We start from the raw sequence: 26887 nt of genomic DNA, 5'->3' as shown, positions 1-26887 counted from the left end.
GACCGTTTGTCATTCAGTTATTTGTCTTCCTGAAGAGTTAACATGTCAGGCTAAGGTATTCCTTGTGTTTAATTCCCCATCATCTGATCAGACACCTTTGTTTTGATCATGCAGTCACAACTTGGGCTAAAGTCCTTTTGATTTCAATTGCAGTTTTCTGATTAAAAATCTTCAGGTTCCCAGGACCAGAAGTTATATTGCTTATGTAATCCTCCAACTTGGAGTACCAATGTGAAAACTACATAGCTTAGAAGCAGCTGGATACATGTGAATCATAACTCATTTAGGGTAAAATATGCTCCTTTGCAAGGTCTATGCATCACTTAAGTCCCATTTAACCATTGACCTTTTGTTGGCCCCTATTGAAGACAATTGCATTAACCTTCTTTTCTTTTGATTTACAAGAAAACAGTGGATTTATCCATTCTGGGTATTGCCAAAGCACATGTTGCCATGGTATTTAAGCTCTGGATAGACTTGCAGGTGAGTCTTTCAATTTACATTTGCGAGAAGCCTACTCACTTGAAAGCAACAAACAACTAAATACCAAGGTTCACATTGTTTGAATATTTATTGCAATTCAGTGTCAAAGACAATTTACAAAAATACATCACTGTTTGTACCAAACCGCTGTAAAAATCAGAATTGAACATGCAAAGAAAAAAAAGTGTGCAAATAATTTATACAGGATTTTAATCACACAATAATATGAGTCTTAATACACAAGGTATGCTTTTCACTTCATACCTTATCTAGTTACAGCTTTATTTAAAAAGGAAAAACAAGCTTCCTTTTCACATATAAGCAGGTATTCATTATTACTGTAGATTAGCCCCTAAAACATTAGTGCATTTGCAATTTCTAATTAAAATGTTAACTCTGGAGCTGCCCTGTTGGCACTATACGCAGCCAGTGATAGCCAAAAAGGGCCAGACTATCCTCAGTTACAGCAGCGGGGTCACCCAGGTGAAAGGGCTGTGTGCGCTCTACAGAGTGCCAGAACAGGGGTGTTACTTAGGTATTCAAGCTATTAATATAATGGAGACCGTCAAGAAGAGGAAACATGTAGTGTCCTTGGGGCCAGACCCTGCAGAGAACTGAATGATCCAGAGCAATGAAGTCAATGGAGTGGTGAATACTGATGAGGTGCTGAGTACATTGTAAATTAGGCTCCACTTAGGAACTTCTCAACCCTCAGAGGCAGCAGAGGGCTAGTCAGTTCAGAAGAAGGGACCTTTACAAGAGCCATTACATGTAGAAGGAAAGCCTTTATAAAAAGCTAGCTTGTCTGCACACATTACTATGCTAGACGACAAGCAGAACTCCAAATGCTGTTGCAAAACTTTTAAACTGATTATGCATCAAATCCACAGGGAGGGTGTGTTTTTGCCAGCAAGCAAAACTAGCATTTTAATTTAAAGCCATTTTTTGGCAAGGTGCTGACCTGTGAAAAGAAGCAACAGGTTACTAAGAGCCCCCCCAAAAGTACATGATGGTTTACTGTAGCGAACAGAAGGTTTAAGCATGAGACATCATCCAAGATTTATTAGCTATTCTAAGGTATTTGAAATGTTCCTGGTCTATTTCAGTTGTAGCTACTGAGGGCCAAACAAGTGGCTGGGCAGAACAAGCTAGTTTACTACCTGCGTATGTTCTAGAAGGAGTTGGTTGTGCAGCCAAACGGAAATGGGAACACAAACATTAGTCACTACAGGAATTCAAAACAGGGGGACAGCAATCTTCCCATTTACAGAACGTGGCATGGTGCAATTAAACGTTTACATATGAAGCATGTCTGTAGAGCAGTACAAGGTTTCCTAACGATTTTACAAAACAGAAGTAATAACACACTTAAAAAAACCCAAAAACAATATAAGATGAGGTGCACACATTTTATAATCAAACATTAAAATACCAAACCATCATTAGTATAAACTGCTCAGCTTATGTACAACTGAAATTCAGCCTCTTGAAGTGATGGTCACATTCAAATAAAACTCAAATACTCACCTCTAGGAAACTGAAATGCAAAATTCTCCTCTCTTCCTTCCCATGCCCCCTCCACTGTATGGGGTGGTTTTAAAATATCTGTATTGAGCCATATTCAGCTCTGTTGCACTGGTAAATGCGGAGCAACTCCATTGGCTTCAATGGAATCACTCTGCATTTATGATGCTAAAGGCAGAGCACAGACCTTATTTCATAGTATTGAAACCCTAATGGCAACCAAGGTAAAAGGCTGTTTGGAAAGATCATCATCACCAATGTCATGTTCAAACACAGAAAGCCTGTTTTCAACTTACAGTAACTTTGCCAGAATTACCCTGAAAATAAAGAGGTCCCTTTTATGCCAGAGTAGCCTTGCACCCTCCTGCCTCAAACCCACTGTTACCACTCAGTTTTCATTCTCCTGTCAGCCCAAGTCACGCAGATGCAAATAATCTACTTAAATAAAACCGATGCCTTTGTAAGTGGTCAGGCTAAGGTATCTGGGCACAAACAGTGGTTGTTAAAAAGGAATCATTTGACTCACTACAATATTTGACAGTAATTAACCATTTTGGGAATAGGAAAGACTCACGAGGAGATCGATATCAGTAACCGCTGCAGCAATAAAACAACAATATGAGGCAAGTTCTATTTCTTTCTCTAGCAGACTCATTTAATGAGTTACACTCCTTAATAGCATGCATTACGTTTCGTTTCATACTGTAGGTCTCTGCCTCTGGTAACCACATAAAAGCAAGTTCTCTCGAAACACCACAATCTGAAAGTGTCAACGTGTAGACAAATGTTTCTCTTAAGGTCCATGTAGTGCTTTCAGATCAGAACCTGCACTTTAAACTTCAACTGCTTTACCAAACATTAGCTAACGGATCCTTACAGTGGGGCACTGCGATAAGTAGTTATTATCCCCATTTTACAGACTGGAAATGGAGGCAGAGAGAGTGTTTTGCCCAAAACCACAGAAGGAAATGGTTGCACAGCCAGGACTAGAATTCATAAATTCCTGACTCAGAACCCTGTGCTCAGACTATATCTATTATATATGGAATGGTGAACATGCTGGGCCAGAGTCAGTCCTGGAGTTAAATTCACTTGATGTCAGTTACATAGAAGAGGAACTTGCTCCAATAAATACAACCTAAAAGAAAAGAAAAGGAGGACTTGTGGCACCTTAGAGACTAACCAATTTATTTGAGCATAAGCTTTTGTGAGCTACAGCTCGCTTCATCGGATGCATTCAGTGGACTGTAGCTCACAAAAGCTTATGCTCAAATAAATTGGTTAGTCTCTAAGGTGCCACAAGTCCTCCTTTTCTTTTTGTGGATACAGACTAACACGGCTGCTACTCTGAAACCTAAAGTAAGTATTTTACAGGTTGAAACACCAATTGCTGGTATGTCAAATCTGACATTGCAAATCACAACTTCTATTTAGGTTGGTTCACTGGGAGTAGATGGGGCAGATGGATGGGGAAGGGGGGTGGGAAATCAGACCTCCAAGTAGAGGGCACAAAGGTTATAAGGGTACTTTTAACTGCTACAGAAAGGAATAACATGGATCTTGACACACAACATCACTACTTCAGTCACTTCCAAATTACTGCCCTTAACACTCCCTTCTCACCAAGTCAAATTCCAGTCTCATTTATACCCACACAACCTCACTGACATCAACAAGGTTGCATGGGTGTGAATGAGAATAGAAGCTGGCCTCCCTTATTCAATGACACTAACACCCACAACTAGAGTTTCATTTCTCCAGGTTAACTACCTCTGAATCACTTTCCACTTACATGAACATACCTCCTCTCCCCCCTGAGATCAAATTTACTCTTTTGAGTTTGAGTTGAGAGCAGATGGAGGGAGGGAAAGGTCCCTGTCTTCATTTTATTCCCTTCTCTGCATAATACAAAATGATTTCTGATGGGAGTGTCTCTTGCCCTGCCTCTGAAAGAGATTTCTGGAAGAACCAAACCTTCTGCCTTTGGAATGCAACAAATGGCAGTTACTGTCAAATCATTCTCCTGGATCTCCCCTCACCAGGGCTGCAGTCCCCAGCCACACTATTCAATCTAAACTACTGAAAGAGCATGCAAAGTGATTTAGTTTGTAAAAATGCAAACACTGTTGCAAAAACATATATAAACAGCTGCAGAAAAGTGTTAGAGATCAATTATAAAACCTGTAAAAAAAGGAACAGACTATTTAATAATTAAACTCAAGTAGTTCTTCCTGATTTATCCTGAGTATTCCTCTTCCTCACAACTCTTTTGTCCATAACATACAACCTACTAATGTTTGTCTTTCTTAGTCACCTTGCTTACGCGCTCTGCGTACAGTGTTGGGAAAGTGCTGTCTGTGAACTCTGCTGTAGAACAACTGCAAGTATTTTTCCTATGTAGGCTTTACAAACTTTTATACATGGACTGGAATCTGCCAGATCAAGTTTGTCACATTCATGAGTTATACATAATAAAGGAGATTAGAAGTTTGGCCATTAATTTCAGTGGGACCAAGATTTGTAAGCACTAATTCTCACTGTATCTCTGTTAATCTGGCACTGGCAGGGAGATGGATGAGATAGAAATGATCAGGGATGTCAGGTGATTAGAAATCCTATTTACCCTAAGGACTGACTGTACGCTTATTACACTAGGACTCTATGGCTGGCTTTCCTCGCTGCTTTTCCTGTTCCTTACAGCAGTTACAAACAAATGGTACTTATCTTACATGTTATGAGCCAGATCCTCAGTGAATGTAAACTGGCACAGTTCCACTGGCCCCAGCGGAACTTTACCTAGTTAGCCCTATCAGGAACCTGGTCCTATGGGGCTGAGTCATCTCTCAGTTACACCAGTTTTGACTTTATTTCAGTGGAGTTACACGGGGTGGAGGGAGTCCGACCCAGTGAACCAGATGCTGATCTCAGACAGGTGTAAATCCAGAGTAATTCCACTGAAATCAATGGAGTTATGAATTAACACTAATGAGAGGTTAGCTCTGGCTCCTTATCATTCATCCATCATGCACCTGCCTTAAATACAAATCCTCACCCTTGGTTTGGTTGTTTTTTTTTTGCTTACTCTTTTATAAAGACAACAAAATTAAAAGAGGAGGGAGTAAAATCTTAGGTATTTCTAAGGTGCTCATCATCTGGGCATTCAAGCACTGAGTACAGCAAGAAAACTAATTAAAAAAGTAAGCAGTAACATAAGAAGAAGTTTGCTTACGGTCATAAACATCATTTCCCTTTAAATCATTGTACAAAGTATAACAGTTCACATTGCATAGTGGGTTATTGTTTCAAAGGTACTCTATTTATTCGAGGTAGAAAATGGCGTGGTGTGTTATTTTCAGTTTTAATTAGGATCAAACCCTAGATGTTTTGCATATTTCTGAATGCATCCAATTTTATTCTTTTTAACATACAAGTATGATTAAAACTCGTTGCAGGGAATTTTTCCCCATAAATATTTTAAAAATGTCGTATTTATAAATATCTGTTGTAAATAAAACCAGATGGAGGAGCAGTTAAACAGTCCTACTCTCATACGTCTCTCTTTTCATTTATTAGAAACTGAAAAAAATGTAGAGTTTTCAAATGGCCATGGGGCAAATTCAGTTTTAACTTCTAAACAGAAAGAAATTTCTGTCCTGTATCTTGTACTCTGATAATAAAAAGGTGACTTTTTACAACATTGCCTATACACGCCAGTCTTGTTAGAAGTCCATATTTCTTAAACATCAAACGTCAGCGAGCAATTTCACCTTTCGTCTCGAAGATCCTCTTGTTTGCTTGACTCAGGAGCTTCAAACAAACATCGACATTTACACTATTTACAAGTTCAGTGTCCAAGCTGAGCCCTATAAAGTGTCTTGTAAGAATACGATATGCTGTGAAGAACCAGGGTTCAGAATCTGAACAAGTTGATAAAGTCTTGGGGTGAAAGAGAAGTGGAGCAGCTCTCTGGGTTGTTGGCTGTGCAAGGATGATCAGTACCCTGAAAAAAATAATCCGGTTAGAGAGTGGCCACAGAACTAGTGTCACAGCTTTAATTGGTGTACAATGCTCTGTGTGCCACATGCTGCACATCCCATTTGCAAACTGATAGACTAGAGTGCAGAGCTGAGAATACTATAAGGTGGGTGCACAACTGGATGTAAAACTGTACCCAAAGAGTAGTTATCAATGGTTCACTGTCAAACTGGGAGGATGTATCTAGTGGGGTCCCACAGCCCAGGGCCACCACGCTCTCTCTGCCCCATGTTACCGGTGTGTGTGGAGGGGTGCTCTGTCCTTCTCCCGCTGTGCCACCCTCCCCCCCGGCACGTTTGGCCACTCTCCCTGGCAGCCAGGCGCAGGCGGGAAGTGGGAAGGAGCCACTTCTCATGCAGTTCAAGCTGGCCAGTCCGGGTCACTGCTCCATGCAGTGCAGCAGCTGTCTGAGAGAGCCTGGTTGGGGAGGTGGCAGTGGGCCACCCCCTGCCTGTACCCGGCTTCTGGAGACAAGGGCCGAGCGAGCCAGAAATGTGCTGGGGGGTTCTGGCTCGCTCAGCCCCTGTCCCTGGCACCCAGGCCTGGGTGGGAAGTGGCCCACCACTGCCTCCCCAGCCGGGCTCTCTCAGGCAGCTGCTGCGCTGCATGGAGCAGTGACACAGAGTGCTTCGCATGAGAAGTGGCTGGTCCCGCCCCCTCCGCTCCCCGCCCAGACCCGGCTGCCAGGGATTGGGGCTGAGCATGCTGGGGGGCAGGTGCAGCAGGAAGACAGCATCCTTCTCCCTAGCAGGCCCATCTGGGGGGCAGTTGACCCCGCATGTCCCCCTATACGTTGCCTCTGCTGGGGCTCGTAGTGGATCACAAATTGAATATGAGCCATCAATGTGATGTTCATACAAAAACGGCTCATGATCTGTATCTAAGACATGGGAGGTAGCTGTTCCACTTGGCGCTGGTGAGGCCTCAGCTGGGAGTACTGTGTCCAATTCTGGGTGCCACACACGAGGAAAGACATGGACAAATTGGAGAGTCCAGACAAGAGCAACAAAAATGGTAATGGGTTTAAAAAAAATCTGACCTATGAAGTAAACAAAAAAACCCAAAACCCACAACCCTGGGTAGGTTTAGTCTTGAGAAAAGACGACTGGGGGGTGGGAGGGAGAAGGACAGACAGGAGAACAGACTTCAAATATGTTAAGGACTGTGATCAGTTGTTCTCCATGAAGGGAGGACAAGAAGTAATCAGCTTAATATACAGCAAGGGAGATTTAGGTTAGATATGAGGGAGAAGTTTCTAACTATAAGGACAGTTAAGCTCTGGAATAGGCTACCAAGAGAGGTTGTGGAATTCCCATCTTAAAAACCTCCAATGAACAGCTAAGACAAACGCCTGTCAGGGATTGTCTAGGTTTACTTGGTCCTGCCTCAGCACTAGGGGGTGGACTAGATGAGCTCCTCAGATTCCTTCCAGTTCTACTCTTTATAGGAGTCTATAACAAATGTTATACTCTCCTTTCGCAATGAACAGGTCAAGGCTGGGCTTTAGATTTCAGGGACAGTTATCAATTCAAGGGAGAAGGGTGACAAGGATTCAAATTCACTCTCCCACTCATCTCCAAGGGACAGAGACCTGATTTGGCTGCCAGTTAAATTAGTGTCAGAGCAGAGTAACTCTGAGGTCAATGGAGTTATTTCAGATTTACACCACTGTAGTGGACAGCAGAATTTGGCCCCAGGTTTCAGTAAATGCCTCAAATTTGCTGTAACACTCCAGGAGCCCTCTTCTCCCATAACAGGGTGAGAAAGCCCCACTAGATCCTGTAGGGGAAAAGATAAGGCCCCAGAGAGTAACAGGAAAATGTGAAGGAACTTGAATTGAGAGCAAGCAAGTTTTAAGTGGTGGTGGACTGATTTTTGGAGGAGGTCAGCACTTGCAACTCTCGTTAACTTGAATTAGAGTTGTGGGCACTCAGCACTTCTGAGAAATCAGGCCCTCAATCAATTCTACCAGCAAAATACCCATACCTTCCAGGAGAGGATGTGGCAATGTCTGCAGAGCTGCAGTGTGTCTCCATACTGCTCTTTCCTCGGGTAACACCTTATAAGTTTAAAGTACATCTTCTTCCAATCCAGCAACCCCTTCTCAGATAAGATTATCCGTTTACGAATCTAAAAATCAGAGTAAGAGTGGACTGAGTGTACATGAGGGCTTAGTTTTGCTTGCAATATCACTTCAAGACCTTCCTCCTCCTGCACATAGTAGCCAGCATGTAATTCTGGCTGATTGCCACATGATCTCATCTGTAGTAGCAAGAGAATCTGTTCTGAGCCTCTCCACATTAACAGTCTCCTTATTCTAAATACACTACACAATATCAATACTAGAGACCAATCTTATCTTTTACACAGATTCCTTCCTGTTGCACATTGCTATACAATGGCTCCAAGGGCTTCACCATGATTCAGAAACTCTAAAAATGACTATTGGGGTAACAAACTTTATCCCATGTAGTGGTTTCAGGAATTAAACTGCGTTTCTTTTCTGCACAGATATATCTTTAAACCTGGAGTTGCAATATTTGCCTGTGAGACATTCACTTTTAGGACATCGTCATTAGTGGTGGAGATCAGATTTGGATCTATTTGTCACACCATGTGACATATAGTCAATATAGGAAAAAAATATCTCCCCAGAATCCAGATCTTCAGCAGATGTAAATCTGTGTAGGTTTGCTGACGTCACTGGAACAATGCTAATTCACACCAGCTGAAGATCTGGTCCCCCAGTTTGTGTGTGTATATTTAGTGCCTATGAATGGTACCAGACTGGCAGCCCTAGAGACTGAAAACCTTTACCCTCAAAACAGATACAATATAGCAACAGGGTTAGCTTCCCACCAGTGGTTAGCAACTCAGATTGGGAGGGATCTTCCCACTAAAGGGCAAGAGAAGATAGTTCATGGTCCAGTCAATCCTTGGCCACTCCATGGAGACTGTCAGCAATGCTGCCAGTTGCGATGATGGGTTGTTTGAGGTGGGCAGTTACTGCTGGGAACTACACAGACACAGAACTCCCTAAACCTATGGTACAAGTAGCAGTGGTACCATCCTAGGCCATGCGGGATGGTTAGCAGCTTAGATTGGAGGAGGTGCGTGTGCATGTTATTGATGCTACAGCCCTCTGTTTCAGACATCAGTATGGTGGCATTTACAACACTATCAGAACTTCCCCTCAGGGACAACCTTTATCGCCATTGTCTTGTCAGCCCATATGAGGGACTCGCAGCATGCCCCTCAGAACCAAGAAGCAGTCAAACAAGGAAGATCTGTCTATGTGTGTTCAATCACAAATGGGTTACAACAGGAGACTGACTGAGGTTTAACTTTCATCCCATTACCTGTCGGTCTGTGAAATGGTATTGGCAGAGCTTTTTCCACAGCAGCCGGTCCTCACTGAGCACTTGCAGTTCAGGGGCCACTTGCCCAAGGCTGACAAGGTCTCTCCCATCTGTTAGCCGCTGCATGATGTTTAATTGTAAACACAATGGCAGGTCTGTAAAGGTCATTCCTTTAAAGGCAGGCTGGAAAAAGAGTGTAAGAGCTCAGTTATGAAAAGCAGGCAATTCTAAATGGGAGTAATGTACTACTTGCTAAATATTTTATATACACAAGATACAGTGACACTGGATAATTTCCCATCCAGGGGACAGATCAGTTTCCCTAGGAGATCCTATGGTGGACTGTGGTGTTGTTGAGCCATTATTTCCAGTGTGAAAAGTACTCGTATCCACTGTTTACTGTGGCAGAGCAACAATTGTGATGTGCTATCAAACGCTGACTGCATGGTTTACTCCCCTCACCACTGGAGGGGAGGTTTATGGTGCCAAAGCTCCACTATAGTGGACCAGGGCATTACAGTCTCTGTAGGTCACTTCAGAGAACCGGAGGGGCAATACTGTTCCCTAGCAGGTTAAACCTCCAGTCTATACAGTTTAAGTCCCTTGGAAATTTCATGTTCTACTAAGACAATTGTGTTTTACTTTGCAGGGTCGCATGATCCTTATATTAACCAATTAAGAGATGTTCACTAGTAATGGTACCAATGAAGATTTCCCTATAATTGTTTCCTACAACATTGCTGGCAATGCTACCCGTTACTCAGGAAATATTTAAGAGTATTTTTTTTTTTAAATTGTTTCCTACAGAGAATACTTCTAGGACCTGCAGTGTCTGCATTGTGGATTTGCCTCAATTACAGTCATCATTGCCTAGGAACCAGTTTAGCTACACCAATGCAAATCCCTGGTCTAGACCAGTGGTTCCCAAACTTGTTCCGCCGCTTGTGCGGGGAAAGCCCCTGGCGGGCTGGGCCGGTTTGTTTACCTGCCGCCTCCGCACGTTCGGCCGATCGCGGCTCCCAGTGGCCGCGGTTTGCAGCTCCAGGCTAATGGGAGCTGCTGGAAGCGGTGGCCAGCACATCCCTCGGCCCGCGCCGCTCCCAGCAGCTCCCATTGGCCTGGAGCAGCGAACCGCAGCCACTGGGAGCCGCGATCGGCCGAACCTGCGGAGGCGGCAGGTAAACAAACCGGCCTGGCCCACCAGGGGCTTTCCCCGCACAAGCGGCAGAACAAGTTTGGGAACTGCTGGTCTAGACAATGAAAGTCACTATCTCTACCAGTAGCCCTTACCGCTGGGCTCCATACAGTGGCTCTGTTGGTCGCACTAGAGGTTTGCACCTGTGCAGCTACATTAGTTACAGGATACAGACTGCTGAATTCAGGGAAAATCCCCAGTGCCATCAAGACCCCAAGAACCAGGAAATGGGCTCCAACTGCTACACTAGTGCCCACTCCTTACTCGTGTGAGTAAAGGTTTGCAGGCTTGGGCTCCAACAGTGAAACAATGTTAAGAGTCTCAAATAAATGTGCCAAGTCTTTAGTTGCCCTTCCCCGTGATGCCTCTATTTTAAGTTGCAGTCATATCACCCTACATGCAACTGGCAGGGCAGTTAACTTTTTAAAACAAAATACAAAGTGCTGATCAGCTGAGGAAAATTGTGTGGGACTATTTTTAAAATATGATCCCATCTCCAGTGTTTGGATGGTGTGTAGCAATTCAAAGGCATAATATAAATATTTATTGAAACACAAAAGCTCCCACTTCGTAACCCTTCAGTAAGCCACAGTTATTAGTCTATAACAGGGCCCAGTTTACTCTGCAACTCCACAGCAGCAGCATATGCTGCACAGCCCATCCATTGTGACAAAACTCTGCTAATCTTTCCTTAATAATTAATTTTCTAGCTCTTCTGGTCTCCAAGAAGACCATAAACAGACACAACTGCATCTGCCAGTAGCCTGCAGCAATAACTCCAAAAGGAGTGAACAATCCCACTCATCTCAGTGGGGTGTTGACTCTAAACTCTAAGGGTGATAATTTAGGATAATTACTGTTAACTATTTTGCTGCTAGTCATTGTAATAGGGACATCTAGCCAATATTCTTATCCAGGAATCCCAAGCAGCCTCCCACATACCGCCCCCAAACCTAAACAGTTTCTTACTCAACTTCCCTCCGACAACTTCTACAACGCAGTTTGGCATCCTCAATACAAAACTCTGAAGCACAGTACAAATTAAAAATGTAAGTGCATTGCATAACTAAATTCCATACTGAATTACAGAACACAGAGCATACTGTAAAGATTGCATCATTCGTGCATTTCAATTAAATTTAAAAAACAGCAAGGTTTTTATTGACCTAGAGTTGGTGCAACAGTCTCCAATCTGCTCCATTGCGGCGTGACAGAATCTCTGTCCCGGGCTGCAGAATTTAGATCAAGTTTTTTGTGGATAACACAGAAGTCTTGTATATAATTTACTAGTGTCTTCAAATTCCATTCACTAATAATGCTGCACTTTTTACAAATGAAACGCCTCTGTAAATCAACAGGAGTAAAATGTGCAGGACTAGGCTCAAATGCCTTGAACTTAATAAAACACCTGTGCAGCTTACTAATGAAGTCCATGTGACTCAAGCACATTCTTCAGGGTTTTGCTGAATCAGGGCCAAAGACTTATCTGCTACATTGCAAACATTTAAGAACCCACTCTAGAACAGACGAGTCCTGTGTTAACTTTCATTTTCTTGACAGGATTTTTTTTAAGCTATACACATGCTCAGTATATATTTTTCAAGCTTTAGACTCCTTGGCTGTTAAGACATTTTTTCTCCTTCTGAAATACCAAAAGCATTTGGTCCACTTGCAGTAAGTGACCAACTGCCTGTAATACTGCTCTCCTCCTCCTCCCCCTTTAAACACAGCTGCTTTTGTTCAAGCTTGACAAGAAATCATCTTCAATGGCGTGAAAATTACATTTTTTGCAAGCTCTACAGCTTGAGCCATTAAACAATTTTGTAAAAGAAAGATCAGCCAACCACATTGAGGCCAATAAGTAAATAAATGTATGTAACACATTCACGCACACACACTTCAGTTCCCAAGTGGTGCTATGATAGAACCTTGGCCGGGATTGATAGATTTTTGAACTGGTCTTCAGGATTTTCTAACCTGGCGGTATACTGGCCCGGTGCTGAGATAAAATAGTTTTAACTATTGAGTCAAGCAGCTGGATCCTGATCTTGCAGTCAACTCTGTGCAAGCAGAACCCTGCACCCTCAAGAAGCCCCACGCACAGGCGCCAGCTTCCTCTGTGCTCAACCCCCCACCTGACCCCTTATCCCAAGCCCCCTGCCCTGCCCTGCCCTGCCTTGCCTCTTCCTGCCCAGTTCCACCCCCTCCCCTGAGCATGCTCCATTCCCACTCCGCTCCTCCCCCTCCGTGCCTCCTGCACTCCGCGGAAGAGCTGATCAAGGTAGGTGGTGGGAGGGAGGGGGAAGAGTTGATTGGTGGGGCCCCAGGCAGGCAGGAGGTGCTGGGGGGGGGAAGAAGGGGAACTGGCTGCCAGTGGGTGCTAAACATCCACTAATTTTTTTTCTATGTGTGCCCGAGCCCTGGAGCACCCATGGAGTCGGCACCTATGGTCCCATGGAAGTCAGTGAGTGTCTGGTGGCACAGAGATAATTGCAGGATTGGGGCTGTAGGGCAGAGTCCAGAGAAGCCTCCTTTCCCAATTGTCCCTTAACTTCCCTCTCCCACCCCAAGGTCCTTGTACTGCAGCTACGCTCCTTCAGGGTTCCCTAGATAGTGCTTACCCTGCACGCATTTTGAAATTACTGAGGCAAGCACAAGCACCTCTCTTGCCTATTAGCAGCAGCCAAGCATGATGCTTCTTTAGCAGCCTACTGGGTAAAAATTTATGTTTCCAATTAATTTAGGCCCATGTCCCGGTGTCACGAAGGTCAATGGGAATTTTGCAATTAACTTCAATGTGAGAGTGGGATTATGGACAACAGTGGAAATTAAAGTCCAGTACTGAGTCACAAACAAGACAATACCAGTACAAGTGGTATTTGAGTCTCATCATTCTGCCTTAGCCCTGACTCTGACCCTCTGTTGAGACTGCTAGTAGAAATTTTTGCAACATGAGCATCTATCCAAAAGGAATTGAAGTGAGACCAAACTCCACTCACACAGCATTTGATGACCATTTAGAGGCCTAACTGGTTTTGGTTACTACTAACAGCAAGGCCTGATTGTGGAGTCAGTGGGTGATTTGAGTACACAAGTAATTCAGGACTGGGCCCTTGAAGAGCACTTGAAGATGCCAGGCTTCATCATGGCGGTCAGCTTTTCTAAATGGAGCTGTTTTTAGAGAAACTTGCAATGTTAGGCATGTAACTCCAAAAAACATTTGGCATCTTGGTTTAATTTTCCACTTGGAAGTCAGAATAAAAGTAATAATTAAAAAAGCCTCCCCCTGTCTAATCCAATTGAATTCAAATCTTAATCCAAATTTTCTCCACCAGCAGGCTGTGTGTGAAGCCTAGGAATGCTCATTATGATCCAATTACACAGGCAGGAGCTGCAGCTGCATGATAAGGTTGCATGAAAGAGCCAATGTATCATTTGCCTCTAAGTGAGGGCCTGGATTCTTGCTTACTCTTGTGATTTGGATGCTGTTCAGTTGCTGTTGCCAGTGAAGAATAGTCTCCATTCTGTGTACCCACATGTTGATGTTTCCAACCAGAACAGACTTGCCAACGCTTTGCACCAGGGTGCACAGTGACGTGTAGAGAGTCTGCAGCAATTCCCTTATTAGCCTGATGTTCTGCTGATCTTCAAGGACTTTGGAGGCAGAGAGAAGAGGAAAAAAATATTTTAAAAAGGGACTATAATGTTTAAATACATTCTCAGTATCTACTTTCTTTTGCAGGCTTTGTAAGAATCACTCTCTATGATCTTAGGCCAAAAGGTATCAAATCTCCAACCATGGGGGGAAGGAGGGGGTAGAGGAGGACTGCTTTGTTTAGACATGACAGGTTATCAGATAGGAAACATTTGTCAGAGATGTCCCCTAATAACTGTACCAGAGATTGGGCTGAGGGACAATGTTCCCTCTAATTTTTTACATATGGAGGCGATGTGTGGCAAGGGTGGGGCCAACAGGTTCGGAGCGTGGGAGTGGGCTCAGGGCTGTGGCAGAGGATTGGGGTGCGGGGGGTGAGGGCTCTGGCTGGGGGGTGCGGGCTCTGGGGTGGGGCTGGGAATGAGGGGTTTGGGGCATGGGAGGGGGCTCAGGGCTGGGGCAGAAGGTTGGGATGCAGGGGCGGGGGGATGAGGGCTCGGGCTGGGGGGTGTGGGCTCTGGGGTGAGGCCAGGAATGAGGGGTTTGGGGTGAGGGAGGGGGCTCAGGGCTAGGGCAGAGGGTTGGGGTGCGAGGGGTGAGGGGCTACAGCTGGGGGTGCGGGGTTTGGGGTGCAGGCTTCCCCTGGGCTGTGGCAGATGAGAGAGGACTCCGCCCAGCCCTCTCCCCTGGCTGCGGCAGCTCCGAGGCTGGGACTGGGGAAGAGGCGTCTCTTCTCCCAGCCGCGGCAGCTCCAAGGCTGGGACCGGGGGAGAGGCACCTCTCCCTACCTGTGCGGCCCTTGATAGCCTGCTGCATAGCCCCGCAGCTTAGAGGGAACTTCGCTGAGGAAAGATGTTTGGCCTTTCGACAGTGCTTCTAACTAGGAACACTGGCCAGCTTGTCCCCCCTTAGATCGGTGCATGGAGGAGACCTTCCACACGCAGCCCTTCTCCTGCTTCCAAACAGTGCATGTGGAAACAGGGGCTCAGCCACCTCTATAGCTCTTCTTGCCCCACCCACCTATTCCTGCAAGGGTGCTCTGAAGGTCCAGGGTCCACACAAGGAGAGGGGGTGGAGACTGGGTTGACCAGGGAAGGGGGAACTCCCAAAACACACATACACTGAATACACTGTGACCCCACAGAGATTCCCAGAAAAAAGTAGTGTTGGCCCTGAAGCACTCCTTTGCCTTGGTGGGCAGCTATGGCCAGTGGGAACCCTTGGTGGTAGAGCCGCTAGGAAGCCTTGAAAGTGACTAGGGCCTAGCGTTAGGAAGGAAGCACAGGGCCTTTAGGCAGCCAGCCTTGGCCTCCTGCAGTTCGTCTCCAGTCTGCCAGCTTTGGGGGCAGGACCAAACAGCCTTGTCTACAGATGGGAGGAAGATCAGGTTCCCTCACACCCCTAATAGGATGATGGAGAAGATACGCCTGACAGAATTCTGTGCCGATGCAGGGGCGCAGAATTCATATGGCCCACATATTTCTGTGCCCCCCCCACAGAAAAACACAAATCTATGGGGGGACACACACATCTGTTCCCTGGCAGCCCATCTGTTCCAGCATGCCTGGAGCAGCTTCAGATGCAAATCACTGTGGAGGGAGGGGGGCTGGGCCTGCGTGCCTGCCGGGGAGATACTGATCACCATCAGGGGGCAGGGCTGGCCAACAAGTGTGAGAGACTCTGTCCTTCTCTCCTGATACTGTGGCTCGAGGGGCGTGGAGGAGGGTAGGTCTTTTTGTTATGCAGGAGGAAGGCTCTGTCCCCAAGGCAGAAGTGTAGCAGCCTCCCTGCCTAGTAAAGTGTAATTTCTTGAAAAACACTTAATTAAATATTAGTATCATGTCACTGAAAATTGTTTTTAAGTTAAAGAAAATAGCTTTTGTATTTAAAAAAAAAGCACATTTTCTTAACGTTTCGGTTGATGGTTAATTGATCTCATTTTCTGAGGCAGAAATGGAGCAACCTGTCTGCATAGTAACATTGTTAATTATTCTACTGTTAGTTAAATGTTCCTATTCTCAGTCAATTCCCCAGGAGCATAAAAACCTGTAAAAGTTTTGCAAAAAGAAAAGGAGTACTTGTGGCACCTTATAAATTTGTTAGTCTAAGGTGCCACAAGTACTCCTTTTCTTTTTGCGAATACAGACTAACATGGTTGCTACTCTGAAACCTGCAAAAGTTTTAAGGCCCCTACATTGCCAAAGTGATGTAAAGCTTTATAAATGCCAGCAAGGGAATCAGCTAGGAAGATCTATGCACTGTCTCTCTTTTTTCATATGTCAAAGTGGCACAATGAGGTTAGATTTTTACTTACCCATTTTAAAAAAAACAACGAAAACAAAAACCAACAACTTTTGAGGGCAAATAAAACATTTACCAAGCAGTCAATAAAATGTCAGGACAATCAGAACAAAGCACTTCCCAAAGTACCTAGCTAGGTCCAGGACAATGATTAGCAAAACTGTATGACTTTCATGTGTGAAAGTCTGAGTAATTTAAAATGACAGTCTACTCTTTTTTATTTCTTCCTGTTTGGTGTTCTGTAATGTAATTTAAATGAAAATCCAGGATTATAACTGGATGCAGGGTATTAGTTACCAAGTATCTGTAACTTTACTTTCATGTGTTTAGGAAATGCTGAATAGTTATTGGGACTTTTTTCTGTATTGTAGTTTAAATAACTTATCAAAACAATTGAAACTGGTGTGATTATATGGCATTATTTTGACAAATAAAATTTGCAGAATTTTGCAGAATTTTTAATTTTTTGGCATAGAATTCCCCCAGGAGTAAGAGGAGGAAGACTCTCCACAAGGGGAATCCACTATGATCTCTATTCAAACCCCCTCCTGCCCTCAGAGTCCCTTTCCAGAAGGGGACAGAGGAAAATGAACCAGCCCAGTGTTTTGTCTCCTTGCAAAAAAATCTTGCACACTGATCAACGTGGACATGGTGATCATTAGGCACACTGGATACAAACCATGATTGTTACATTTCTTTTACCTTTCTGCACCACTTTTTCCAAAATGTTCATGAAGTTTTTCTGGGCGATTCCACTCAGCGATGTTAGCTGAGACTTTGCTATCAGCTCCAACAGCTGTGGATAAAAATAGAAGTTGCCAGCTAGAGTACAGAGATATTTTTCTAATCTTGACTTCTAGTCACATGACACAGCAAAACAGTTCAGATACTTGTTTACTGCTGGAATAAAAGAGGGCATGCAGAACCACAATGAAGACTGATCCAAGGGGCAAAAAAGAGCCACACAATTAAGCACACAGTGGAGGAAAACAGGTTGTTATTTAACTGCTTTCTTTAAACTGAAACATCGCTTCATGGTTCAAAGGTGTAGGGAAGCCACAAATTACTGTTCAGACTGACAGACAATGACTATTCATACTGAAAGAACAATGGTAGTCAATGTCTTTCACTAATACATAAACAAATAGTGTGATAAGAGAACAAGAAGGGGAGACTTATGTTTGAGAGAATCTTATTTATAAGACTAATCCTACAATTTATGCATAATAATCCAATTCACTCTTTTGTTATGTGTGTTTTATATTGGAGTTTTCATTAAGAGGAAAGATGAAGAGTCATGTTTAAAAAAATAAAAAGACAAACCAAGGTTCCTTCATTTTTATTAAGTTTGTTACTAGATCTGAAAAAATGTAAACAATTTAGTTCACTTTTCCCTATTTATGCTGTTTGGTTTACTTTCTAACTCGCCAGTGGATACTGTCTCAGTTTCCTTTTTGATTAAGATGCACTCCAAGTCAGTGTGACTTTCTGGTTCCCATATACACTCATTTAGTGCTGCAGTGTTTGGGTTGCAATTACTGAAGAAGATGTTCCTCTCCTTTTTTTATATTTTTTACTTCCAGGAGAAAAATAGTTTTATAGGAAGCTTTTCTGTTGGCTTTAGGATTTGTAAAATTGTGGGCCAAAGTGCTATTTGGCAGTAACCCTTTATGCCTTTTTACTGTATTTTATAAAAAATACACCCTTTCTACATACCATTCCACTTATTTAGATTCCTTTCTAAATTAGAACAGAGTAAGAAAACCCTTATCTTACAATCAATCAATCACAGGGCTAGCCAATTTATCTCATTGCTGGCAAAAAAGGAATTGCAACTTCTCTGCACTCATCCTATGTCAAATAGCTAAGATGGTTACTGACAGAGCTGATAAGTCTTGAGTTGAATTGTTTGCCTAGCTATAAGAATGACAGGAATGTAGCCATAAAATTATTGGTACTTTGCCATAAACTGTGAGCTCATAGGGGTATGATTGCAACCATTTGCCCATTTTACTCAGCTCTGTTACCAGCATGTGACTGTCACCTAGGAGCTGCAAAGTGCCCCGAGCGACTGGTCTTCTCTTCCATTTATCTTCCAGGCCAACTTTAAACGTCAGATGGCTTTCTGAGTTTACTTTCTATTAATATCTTAAACCTCACATGACTGGTATAAAGCAAGAGGAAAGAAAAAAAAAACCCTACAGAGTCTCACATTTTTCATGGAGGGCAGTCTGCCTTCTATCATGACACATCATTTGGGGGTGGGGAGAAAATATGCAAGAATAGGCTTGTGAGGTAATATTTAGTACATATATTGTAACAAAATTCTATGGTGGCTCTCACTTAAACAAGAGGGTCTGGTGTATTACATGCTCTGAAGCATAAATTAATTAGCAAGATGTTGGAAATATTTTTAAGTTTTCCCAAGATTTCTTAGAACAATGGATGTACGAACAAGAATGTCATTGCCCCAAAATAGCCTTAGTAATAATCTCCTAGTACTGAACTGTTTAACCTTGTGACCTTCAATTATCATGATCAACTTGCCAGACTCCATTTGTCCACACAGTAATGTGAGCACCCAGATCAGCTTCTTTGGATTTCTTTATGTATATGCAAATTATGTCCCCAGTTTGTAATGTTCTAGAACTCCCAAACAGGACAGTTTCCTCAAGATTATATGTAATCAAAACTGTGCTGATATTCAAAAATATGTTCAAAATCAGTTGTCTTCGCACAGGTGAAAAGCACCAAGTGGTGCAATACCATAAAAAAAAAAGTTAAGAAATTGTGGCTGATCTTTCAAATTAAAATAAAAGTTAGATTCTTTGTGTTACCAACATTGTGTACTTTGGTATATAGGAGATTAAAAAAAAATTAGGCAATCAAGATGAATTAGAGTCCATTCCTTTCACTATGTTTATCAAGGGTCAATTACATTTAGAAAGTCAATTAGCACAGCTATAGCTTACCACCTTTTCAACAGCAATAAATAAAGGATGAAATTCTAACTGAATACTATGACTTCCTTCTGGGTATTGCATTCCATAGCAAACTGCTATGCCAAGAATGAACAGCAAACACACAAAAAAGACCAACCAAAAACAAACCCCAGATGTGTGAACAAAACTAGTTTTCTTGTCCAGTATAATGTGTGTACCAGGGCAGTAATAAAGGTGCATGTAGAAGGTCTGCTCACAGTTACTCCAGTCATTCCTTCAAAGCCAATGGTGTTATTCCAGATTGGAAAAAAACAAAACAAAACAAAAAAACCACCTAAAATGTCTTTGAGTGATGGATTCTGCAAACTGTAAAGCAAACAAAAAAAGACTAGAGCACTCTGAATAATGCCTGGAATAAGGAGGTATTAGACCTGCTAGCATTTTGTAACTGTATATGTGGCGGTGTTAATTCCAGACCATGCTCCAGTAACACTGTTTGAAGACAGATGGTAGGAGGGAGTGCAGGGGGAAAGAGGTTAGTAACAGCAATCTTAGGGACTGATTCTCTGCAATGCTGAGTACCTGCAGCTCCCATTGATTTTAACTGGAGTTGTGAGTGTTCACCACCCCTGAAAAACAGGTTCTCAGGACCAAATCCTAAAAGACAACACTAAACACCTACAATTCCTGTTGACTTCAGTCTCCTAGTGATAGGGGAGGGGGAAGAGAGGCTTGGTGACTCCCCTGCCCCCCCAATCTAATGTCTCCAGGGAGAGCCCTCTGGCCTCTTTGCCCCATTCTGACCCTTTTTACTTGAGGGGATTGTGGAGGGTAAAAGGGATAAATGAGAAGCTGCAGGTAGCTCCACACCCCCTAATCTCCCTAGTCTAGGATTTTCTGAGTAGGTGGAGGAGAGTAACTGTCCTGTAGCAGCACAACAAGATACTTCAGCATTCCTCGGCTATTAGGTGGTGGAGAAAGAAGTTACTCCAGCCCAAAAACCCCTGAGCTCCAACCAGAAAGGCCCAGACTGGAGTGTTTAAAAGGGAGCAGGCCAGCTTGCTGCTGCCTCCTGAAGACCTGAAGAGTGGGAAGGCTACTGTGTCTCCTTCCACAAACGGCAGCAAAGGCTGAATGTGTGAGGGGCCACAAGTGAAGAGACTTGTGGGTTGGGGCTGGGAACAAAATGTGCTCCAAGGGTGAAGCCCGGCAACTTTTGGTTTCAGCCAAAAAACAAACAAACAAAAAGGGCTGCCCAGGACTAGTCAAACCTTACTTTGGGGCTCTTATTAAAGCCATTATGGCATATGCCAGAGTACAAAGCACAGCATCAGCAATGGACATGTGAGAACAGAATAGCTACTTTTGGAGCCGTTTTAATTTCCTGTAGTGACATATATGCACTAGTGTAGTACTCTAAAATGCTGCTTAGCTAGAGCTCCTAAAACCTTCGCTGCTGAACTGCACAAGTAAGTGAACTGAACTCATTAAAAGCACAGTTTTCATGAACTACGTATGCATTACGTGGTTCTTAAAGGGCAGCTTTCTGGAGTTATAGACGTGTGAAAACATGTCAAACTAAAAAAGTCAGAGTGCAAAATTAAACACCTAGTGCCAGATCCTCAGTTGGTGTAAGTTAATGGAACTACACAGATTTCCCCCAGCTGAGTATCTGGCTTTTAACATCCAACCTACAACAAATCTCCCCCACTCCCAGCACTTCTATTTACTCGGTGGCTTTAGCCTCATATGCCAAGTTTCAGCTTGAAGTGAATGTGACAGTGGATATGTCAGTGTCTGTACCATGAGTTATAATAATTTAACTAACAGATGCTGCTATGTGGCATAAATCCAGGACAACCAATACTAAGTCTAACAGAAATTTAAAAATACATCAATTGAAGAGTGCACATTAGGCTAACTATGAGCTGTCCAGATCATACAATTCTACCAATCTGTACCCACGTACCTGAGGTCAGGATCAAGCCCTGAGCTTTTATGTGCTGAAATACAGTGTTACAGTGACAGCTTGTCATCTCCTACAAAATACTGCTATGAAAATATCGCATGGTAAATCCTTCTGAAGCAAGGAAAGTCTGCAAAATCTCACTGTCATCCGATAAGTGAACAGTTCAGAAAATGGTCAACAGCTTTGGAGGCTGCTGTGATGTTTAAAGGTCTCATCTCATTTTACTTGTTTACATGGCATGTACTTGTGTCTTTTCCATTTTTATAGCACTGTAACCATGACCACATCAAGATTAAAACACTGGGCCCAAATTGTTCTCATTACTATGTAGACCCAACTAGCTGAAAATGTGCAGGGTTTACACTGAGCCTAAATAATGTATAGCAAGACCTGGGTCATTTTAACATGACACTTGCAAGAATTTGTTTCAGGCATTAATAGTAACACCTGGCACACTGCTGAATATTTCCAAACCACCTCCACCTCAATCTAACAAGTTGTTAATAATCCTGTAAAACCTTCAAATTTAGCAAATCAATGCACTGTTAGGCTTTTTAGTCTGGGAGTCTCCTAAATAACACAATTCTTCTTTTGTAACCTACTTATCTAATAAAATCCAGCAGACGAAAGTAAGAAGTCTTAAGACTGTATACATTTTTGATGCTGACTCTTTCGCATAAAATTCATGCAAAGTAAATATGTTAGAGGCAGTCCATGAGCATGTTGGACTGTTAGGATGAGAGCCCACTGAGCTATAAACAAATTGATACATTTTAGATAATTACAAAAATTGTGGACTAAAAGTTAGAGATACAATAGTAAAAATGTTTTAGGCCTATCACTGTTTGCCTCCCCGTTCCTTCTCCAAGCTCATCTGTGGCTTTCCTCCCCTCTACTTTCCAGCTCCAATATGCAAATGCTACTACTACACGTGCTACCATGGAATTAATCAGACTCCTGACATTTGGGGAAAGGGGTAAGAGAGGACATTAGCCAGCTGTTAGTCAAGGCATATTCCAGGTAATGTATGGCTCATTTGTGTGCTCTAGAAGTCCTCATCCTGTCTTGCAACAGACTGTACGGTGGATCTAAAGAGGAAACCCATCTCCAGGAAGGGCCTTTCATGAGCAACTCCAGTGCACATGGTATTTTATCCACCAGAGACTTGGCTCATGAAGGCTTTCATTGAAGAAACCAGTTTTACATTTGAACCATGGTCCCATATTTAAGATTGGCAGATTTAAAAAAACAAAAATAAAAACAAACCTCATCTTAAATCAAAAAGTTTCATACTTTGTTAAGACTACTGGAAAAACTTCATAAAGCTCAGGTGGGAGGTAATTCAGACTAATGAGAACATGCACTGATTTTAGTCTTGAATGTTGCTACTTCCACTGTAAAAATGCCACAGTTCATTTTACTTATCTCCTGGTCAAAGCTTTAAGCTGTCACAGAGCAGAGCCCTGCAAAATTAAATTAACACGATCTAAAACTTCATGGGCCAAGCTGATTTCTGGTGCAACTCTATTAATGAGCTTAGCCTCATGTCAGAAAGATGCTTTCCCACTGTTTTAGGCCTGACTCTCATTCACACCAAGGCCCTCTTTATGTCACTCTTGTACTGTGAAGAGGCCTGTAAATGAGAGTCAGGCCCTTTTCTCTTTACCAAATGGTATCTCAGACCATGTAGAGCGTTCTTTGAAGTGCTAAAGACATTTCTAAACAGGAGGAACAACCATCCTTTAGGAAGTCTGTGTCCCACGTATGGGACTTAATTTTCAGAACTACTGAGCACACACAGTGGCAACTCAAGTCAGCAGGAGCGGCAGGTGCTCAGCCCCTCTGAAAAAAATCAAGCTGAGGGTGCTTCGTGAATGGCTCATCAGTAGCTCTGCCTACTAAGATTGCCTCTGGAGCTTACCTTAATCAAAGGGTACAAAGCTACATGTAATGTGAGACATACAGCATTAGACACCACCTGGAATACTCACTGTACCAGAGTTTTTCCATGGAAGCTTTAGAAGACAATATCTGAACTTTCAGTGATGAATCATAAGTGCGTAACAAGGGACGTGATGGGCAGCAGGAACTGAGAAGCGATTCCCTTACTCCCCGGCCCATCATCAGTCATCAACACAAGTGAAAGAGGGTGGCAGGGGAAAGACATCAGGTCAACCTCCCATCCCTATTCCAATCTACATTTAAGATGATATTTGAACGTCCTTTCTTAAAATCTCAAGAGACTACCATGCCCAACATCCAGGCAATGAAAGATTATGATTATGTTGGAGGAGTGGCCATACAAGTCTGCCATGAGTCTAGAATTGCATTTGCATTTGACCCGATTCATGGTAGCTTGCACAATAGCTTAACTAGTTCCATAACTGGTGTTTAAAAAGAAATGCCACTTAAACCCTTCATTACATAGGTGGGTGATAGGTAGTATACTACACAAAGGGTAGCACAGAGGGGTTGATTATAAAATGAGATAAAGAGGACAGAAAAAAAAAAAGAGGGGGTGGGGGCGCTAAATTAAGTTTCATGCCACTGGGCAGCAAGAGGTTAACCGCATGGTGATTTGAGTAACAAAGACACCGCTACCCTACACTGCGAGGTTTTGATTGGACGTTTGGTATGCCTGACCTACATCTGACTAGACAACAGGTGAGGGATCCAAGGCTAGCCTAATGGGTATCGTCTTTTTGGCTGACTCTTTTGTAACATTTGACTCACTGGGGAAGAGCAACATGCTAGCAAAAACTCTGCACCAGAATCTAAAACCTAACAGCTGGTGCTCCCCCAGTGATTAACGGCTGATGAAATGTGAAAAGGAGCTGTTTATAGAGAACCTTGAATTTTTAAACAGATTTTCTAGCTGCCTTTTTGCCATTAAAAAAATAGCTGATAGAATTGTCAGTCTCAATGAGCGTATTCGGAAATTACAGATCCATTTGCGGATAATGTGCACATAAACAGGTTACTGGACACAGAATCATGGAATAAAAGTGACACCCTTTGAATGCTGCAAATGTCAGATGAACTCTTGGTCTTCTGTGAAAAGCCAGAGTAAGAGGGCTTGGCATGGGGAACCTACACAGAAGCTTGGGGCTAAGTTATCCTTCGATCAAATAAGAGGCTATGCAAGGGCAACAGAACAGCTGGTCTGTTGAAGCTGCCATAACATATGGGGCTGTAATAGCAGCTCTGCTTCCTCACAGAGTTTGTAGCCAGGATCCTATACACCCCACTCTCAAAACTTCTCCGATCCCATAGTGTGTCACTGCAGGTTTAGTGTCCATGGCATTCAGGGAACTGTAACTTTCACCTGTATTTCAAATGCGCCATGCAGGGGAACTGTGGGCCCTCTGCGGTGCCCAGGATTCTAAGGTGCCACAAGTACTCCTGTTCTTTTTGTGGATACAGACTAACACGGCTGCTACTCTGAAACATCTCATACTTTGTAGCCTACACCAAAGGTGGAGTTATATCAACCAGAACTTGAATTTATCTTTCAGTAAGGGGCCGGACTGGCAACCCTGAAGCTCTCCAAGAGCAGATACAGCACAAGCATCAACATTACAAAGTTCTTCCACAGTTTCCTGCCCAAGGTCTATTCAGCTCATGGTTGAAGCACACCTCCAGAAGCAGGTATGTAGGCAGTTCCTGTGTCTATTGCACACCTGGCCACTCTGCTGAGACTGCCAAGAAAACTGCTACCTTATTTATCAGCTTGTGACATGGAGACCTGTTCATTAGCAACACAGATGAGATGACCATCTCATTTCAGAGAGGCCACTGAACAGATGGCAATAACTTTACTTTAAACAACAAACACTGCCTCCCTCCCAGTCACATACAGACTTAACACCTAAGAAGTTTCAAAATAAACAGTTTGATCAGGAAAACTGGAGGAAGTGTAGACCTTGTTCCATGCCCCCACGCTCGCCCCCATTTTCACTGGATCTGAAGGAAGGCTATGTGTGATCTATCCTGCCCATGCCGCAATTTCAAACAGATGGACCCTCATTTCCATGCATCAGAAAATGCTTCATTAACTAGTTCTTGAAGCTTCCCTCCTGCACTCATGGAGACCACAGCTAGTCTTGCAGATCTCTTCCAGTGCAGAATTTGTTCTCAGCTCAGTTAAGTTAAGCAACTGGTGTCTGCGCTAGAAGTTATAGTGAAGTTATGGCCTTATACTCACCCTTACAACATAGTTGAACCGTCTGGAGTCTAGGATAGCATTTGAGAAGTCAAGTCTGTTAAAAGCTTCTCCCAAGGTGCAGTAACCATGACGCTGAGAGTGAAAAAGAACAAAGCTGAGTCATGTTTTGTTGTACAGTAGTCTGAAGAGAGAGTCCCGGGTGTACGTGGTCCAGGCCAGCATAGCATCTTAACATACGTATGGGGGCATGCTATGGAACAAACTCACTGCTGGTGTAAGCGGGCACATCTCCAATGACTTCAATGGAATTGTGTCTATTTAGGTCCCCAGGGAATGCAGCCCAATGGGAGTTATGACTGTTTCTAAGAAGAGAACTGAGCCCTATCCATGACCTCCAAATAGCTCAATTTGATCTCTTTCAATAATTGCAAAAAACGGGAAAAGTAATACATTCCTAGGGCTCAACATGAAGGGCTTATGTACAATGTGGTTTCTTACAGCTGCTCCTCTCTATACACACAATTGAACGGCTGAGCTGAACTGCAGTGCTTTTCTTGCTAGGACTCAACGGTGGGAAAGCCTGCAGTTGTGTCGCTGCTTAGTTTACCACTAGATTTTGGTAGAAGCAAGCAAACAATGTCATCTTTTTGTTTTACATATGTACAGAGCCTAGCCCAATGTAGCCCTAATTGGGGCTTGTAGTCACTACTGCAACAGTAATCATGGGCCAGATCCTCAGGTGGTATAAATCAGCACAGCTCCATTTATTTCAATGGAACTATGCTGATTTGCTCCACCTGAGGATTTGGCCCCATAAATAACGCTATTTGGACAGATGGTATGGGGGAAAATAAAACAGTGGGTACTTACTTCTTTTGTGCTTCCCTTGTGGACATAAATCCATTTTTCTTGATGGAAATCTGTGCGGACAAAGACAGATTTTCTTCACTTATTTTATATATAATAAAAACTTAACTTTGTAGAAAGATTAAGCCCAGTTCTACCCTCAACAGTTCTATACTGGCACTACTACACTGACCCTTGTGGAGTTGCTTGTGATTTACACCAGTGTAACACAGATCAGAATCAGACCATCAACGAATTGCTTTGTTTCCACATTCGTTTATCTAAGGCAACAGCCAGGATCCTAGAAAAGGTTTGTGTTTCAGTGACACAGTCCAAGACTGTAGATATTTAATCTATATGCTGTGAATATACTACAGCCCCTTGTTTTCTTTGCTCTGACAATAAGCGTGCTG

The 26887-nt window shown here is 43.2% G+C and overlaps 1 protein-coding gene across 2 annotated transcripts in view; it reads right to left on the bottom strand.

Moving 5' to 3' along the window:
• Nucleotides 1-552: 552 nt before the first annotated feature.
• The window catches only part of FBXO32 (F-box protein 32), a 34850-nt gene continuing 8515 nt past the window's right edge, over nucleotides 553-26887 (bottom strand). For both annotated transcript variants that reach the window (XM_037892041.2, XM_037892040.2), the window contains exons 3-9: nucleotides 26499-26548; nucleotides 25668-25760; nucleotides 17255-17348; nucleotides 14066-14250; nucleotides 9402-9584; nucleotides 8029-8172; nucleotides 553-6007 (exon numbers count right to left, since the gene is read on the bottom strand). In XM_037892041.2, the coding sequence (XP_037747969.1) occupies nucleotides 5918-6007; nucleotides 8029-8172; nucleotides 9402-9584; nucleotides 14066-14250; nucleotides 17255-17348; nucleotides 25668-25760; nucleotides 26499-26548 (839 nt within the window). In that variant the 3' untranslated portion in view covers nucleotides 553-5917. The remainder of the gene's footprint in view (nucleotides 6008-8028; nucleotides 8173-9401; nucleotides 9585-14065; nucleotides 14251-17254; nucleotides 17349-25667; nucleotides 25761-26498; nucleotides 26549-26887) is intronic.

The sequence above is a fragment of the Chelonia mydas genome, chromosome 2 (assembly GCF_015237465.2).
Source record: "Chelonia mydas isolate rCheMyd1 chromosome 2, rCheMyd1.pri.v2, whole genome shotgun sequence".
Classification (NCBI taxonomy): domain Eukaryota; kingdom Metazoa; phylum Chordata; order Testudines; family Cheloniidae; genus Chelonia; species Chelonia mydas.
Note: the sequence above shows the minus strand (reverse complement) of the source record. Positions and strands in the feature narration are given on the sequence as shown.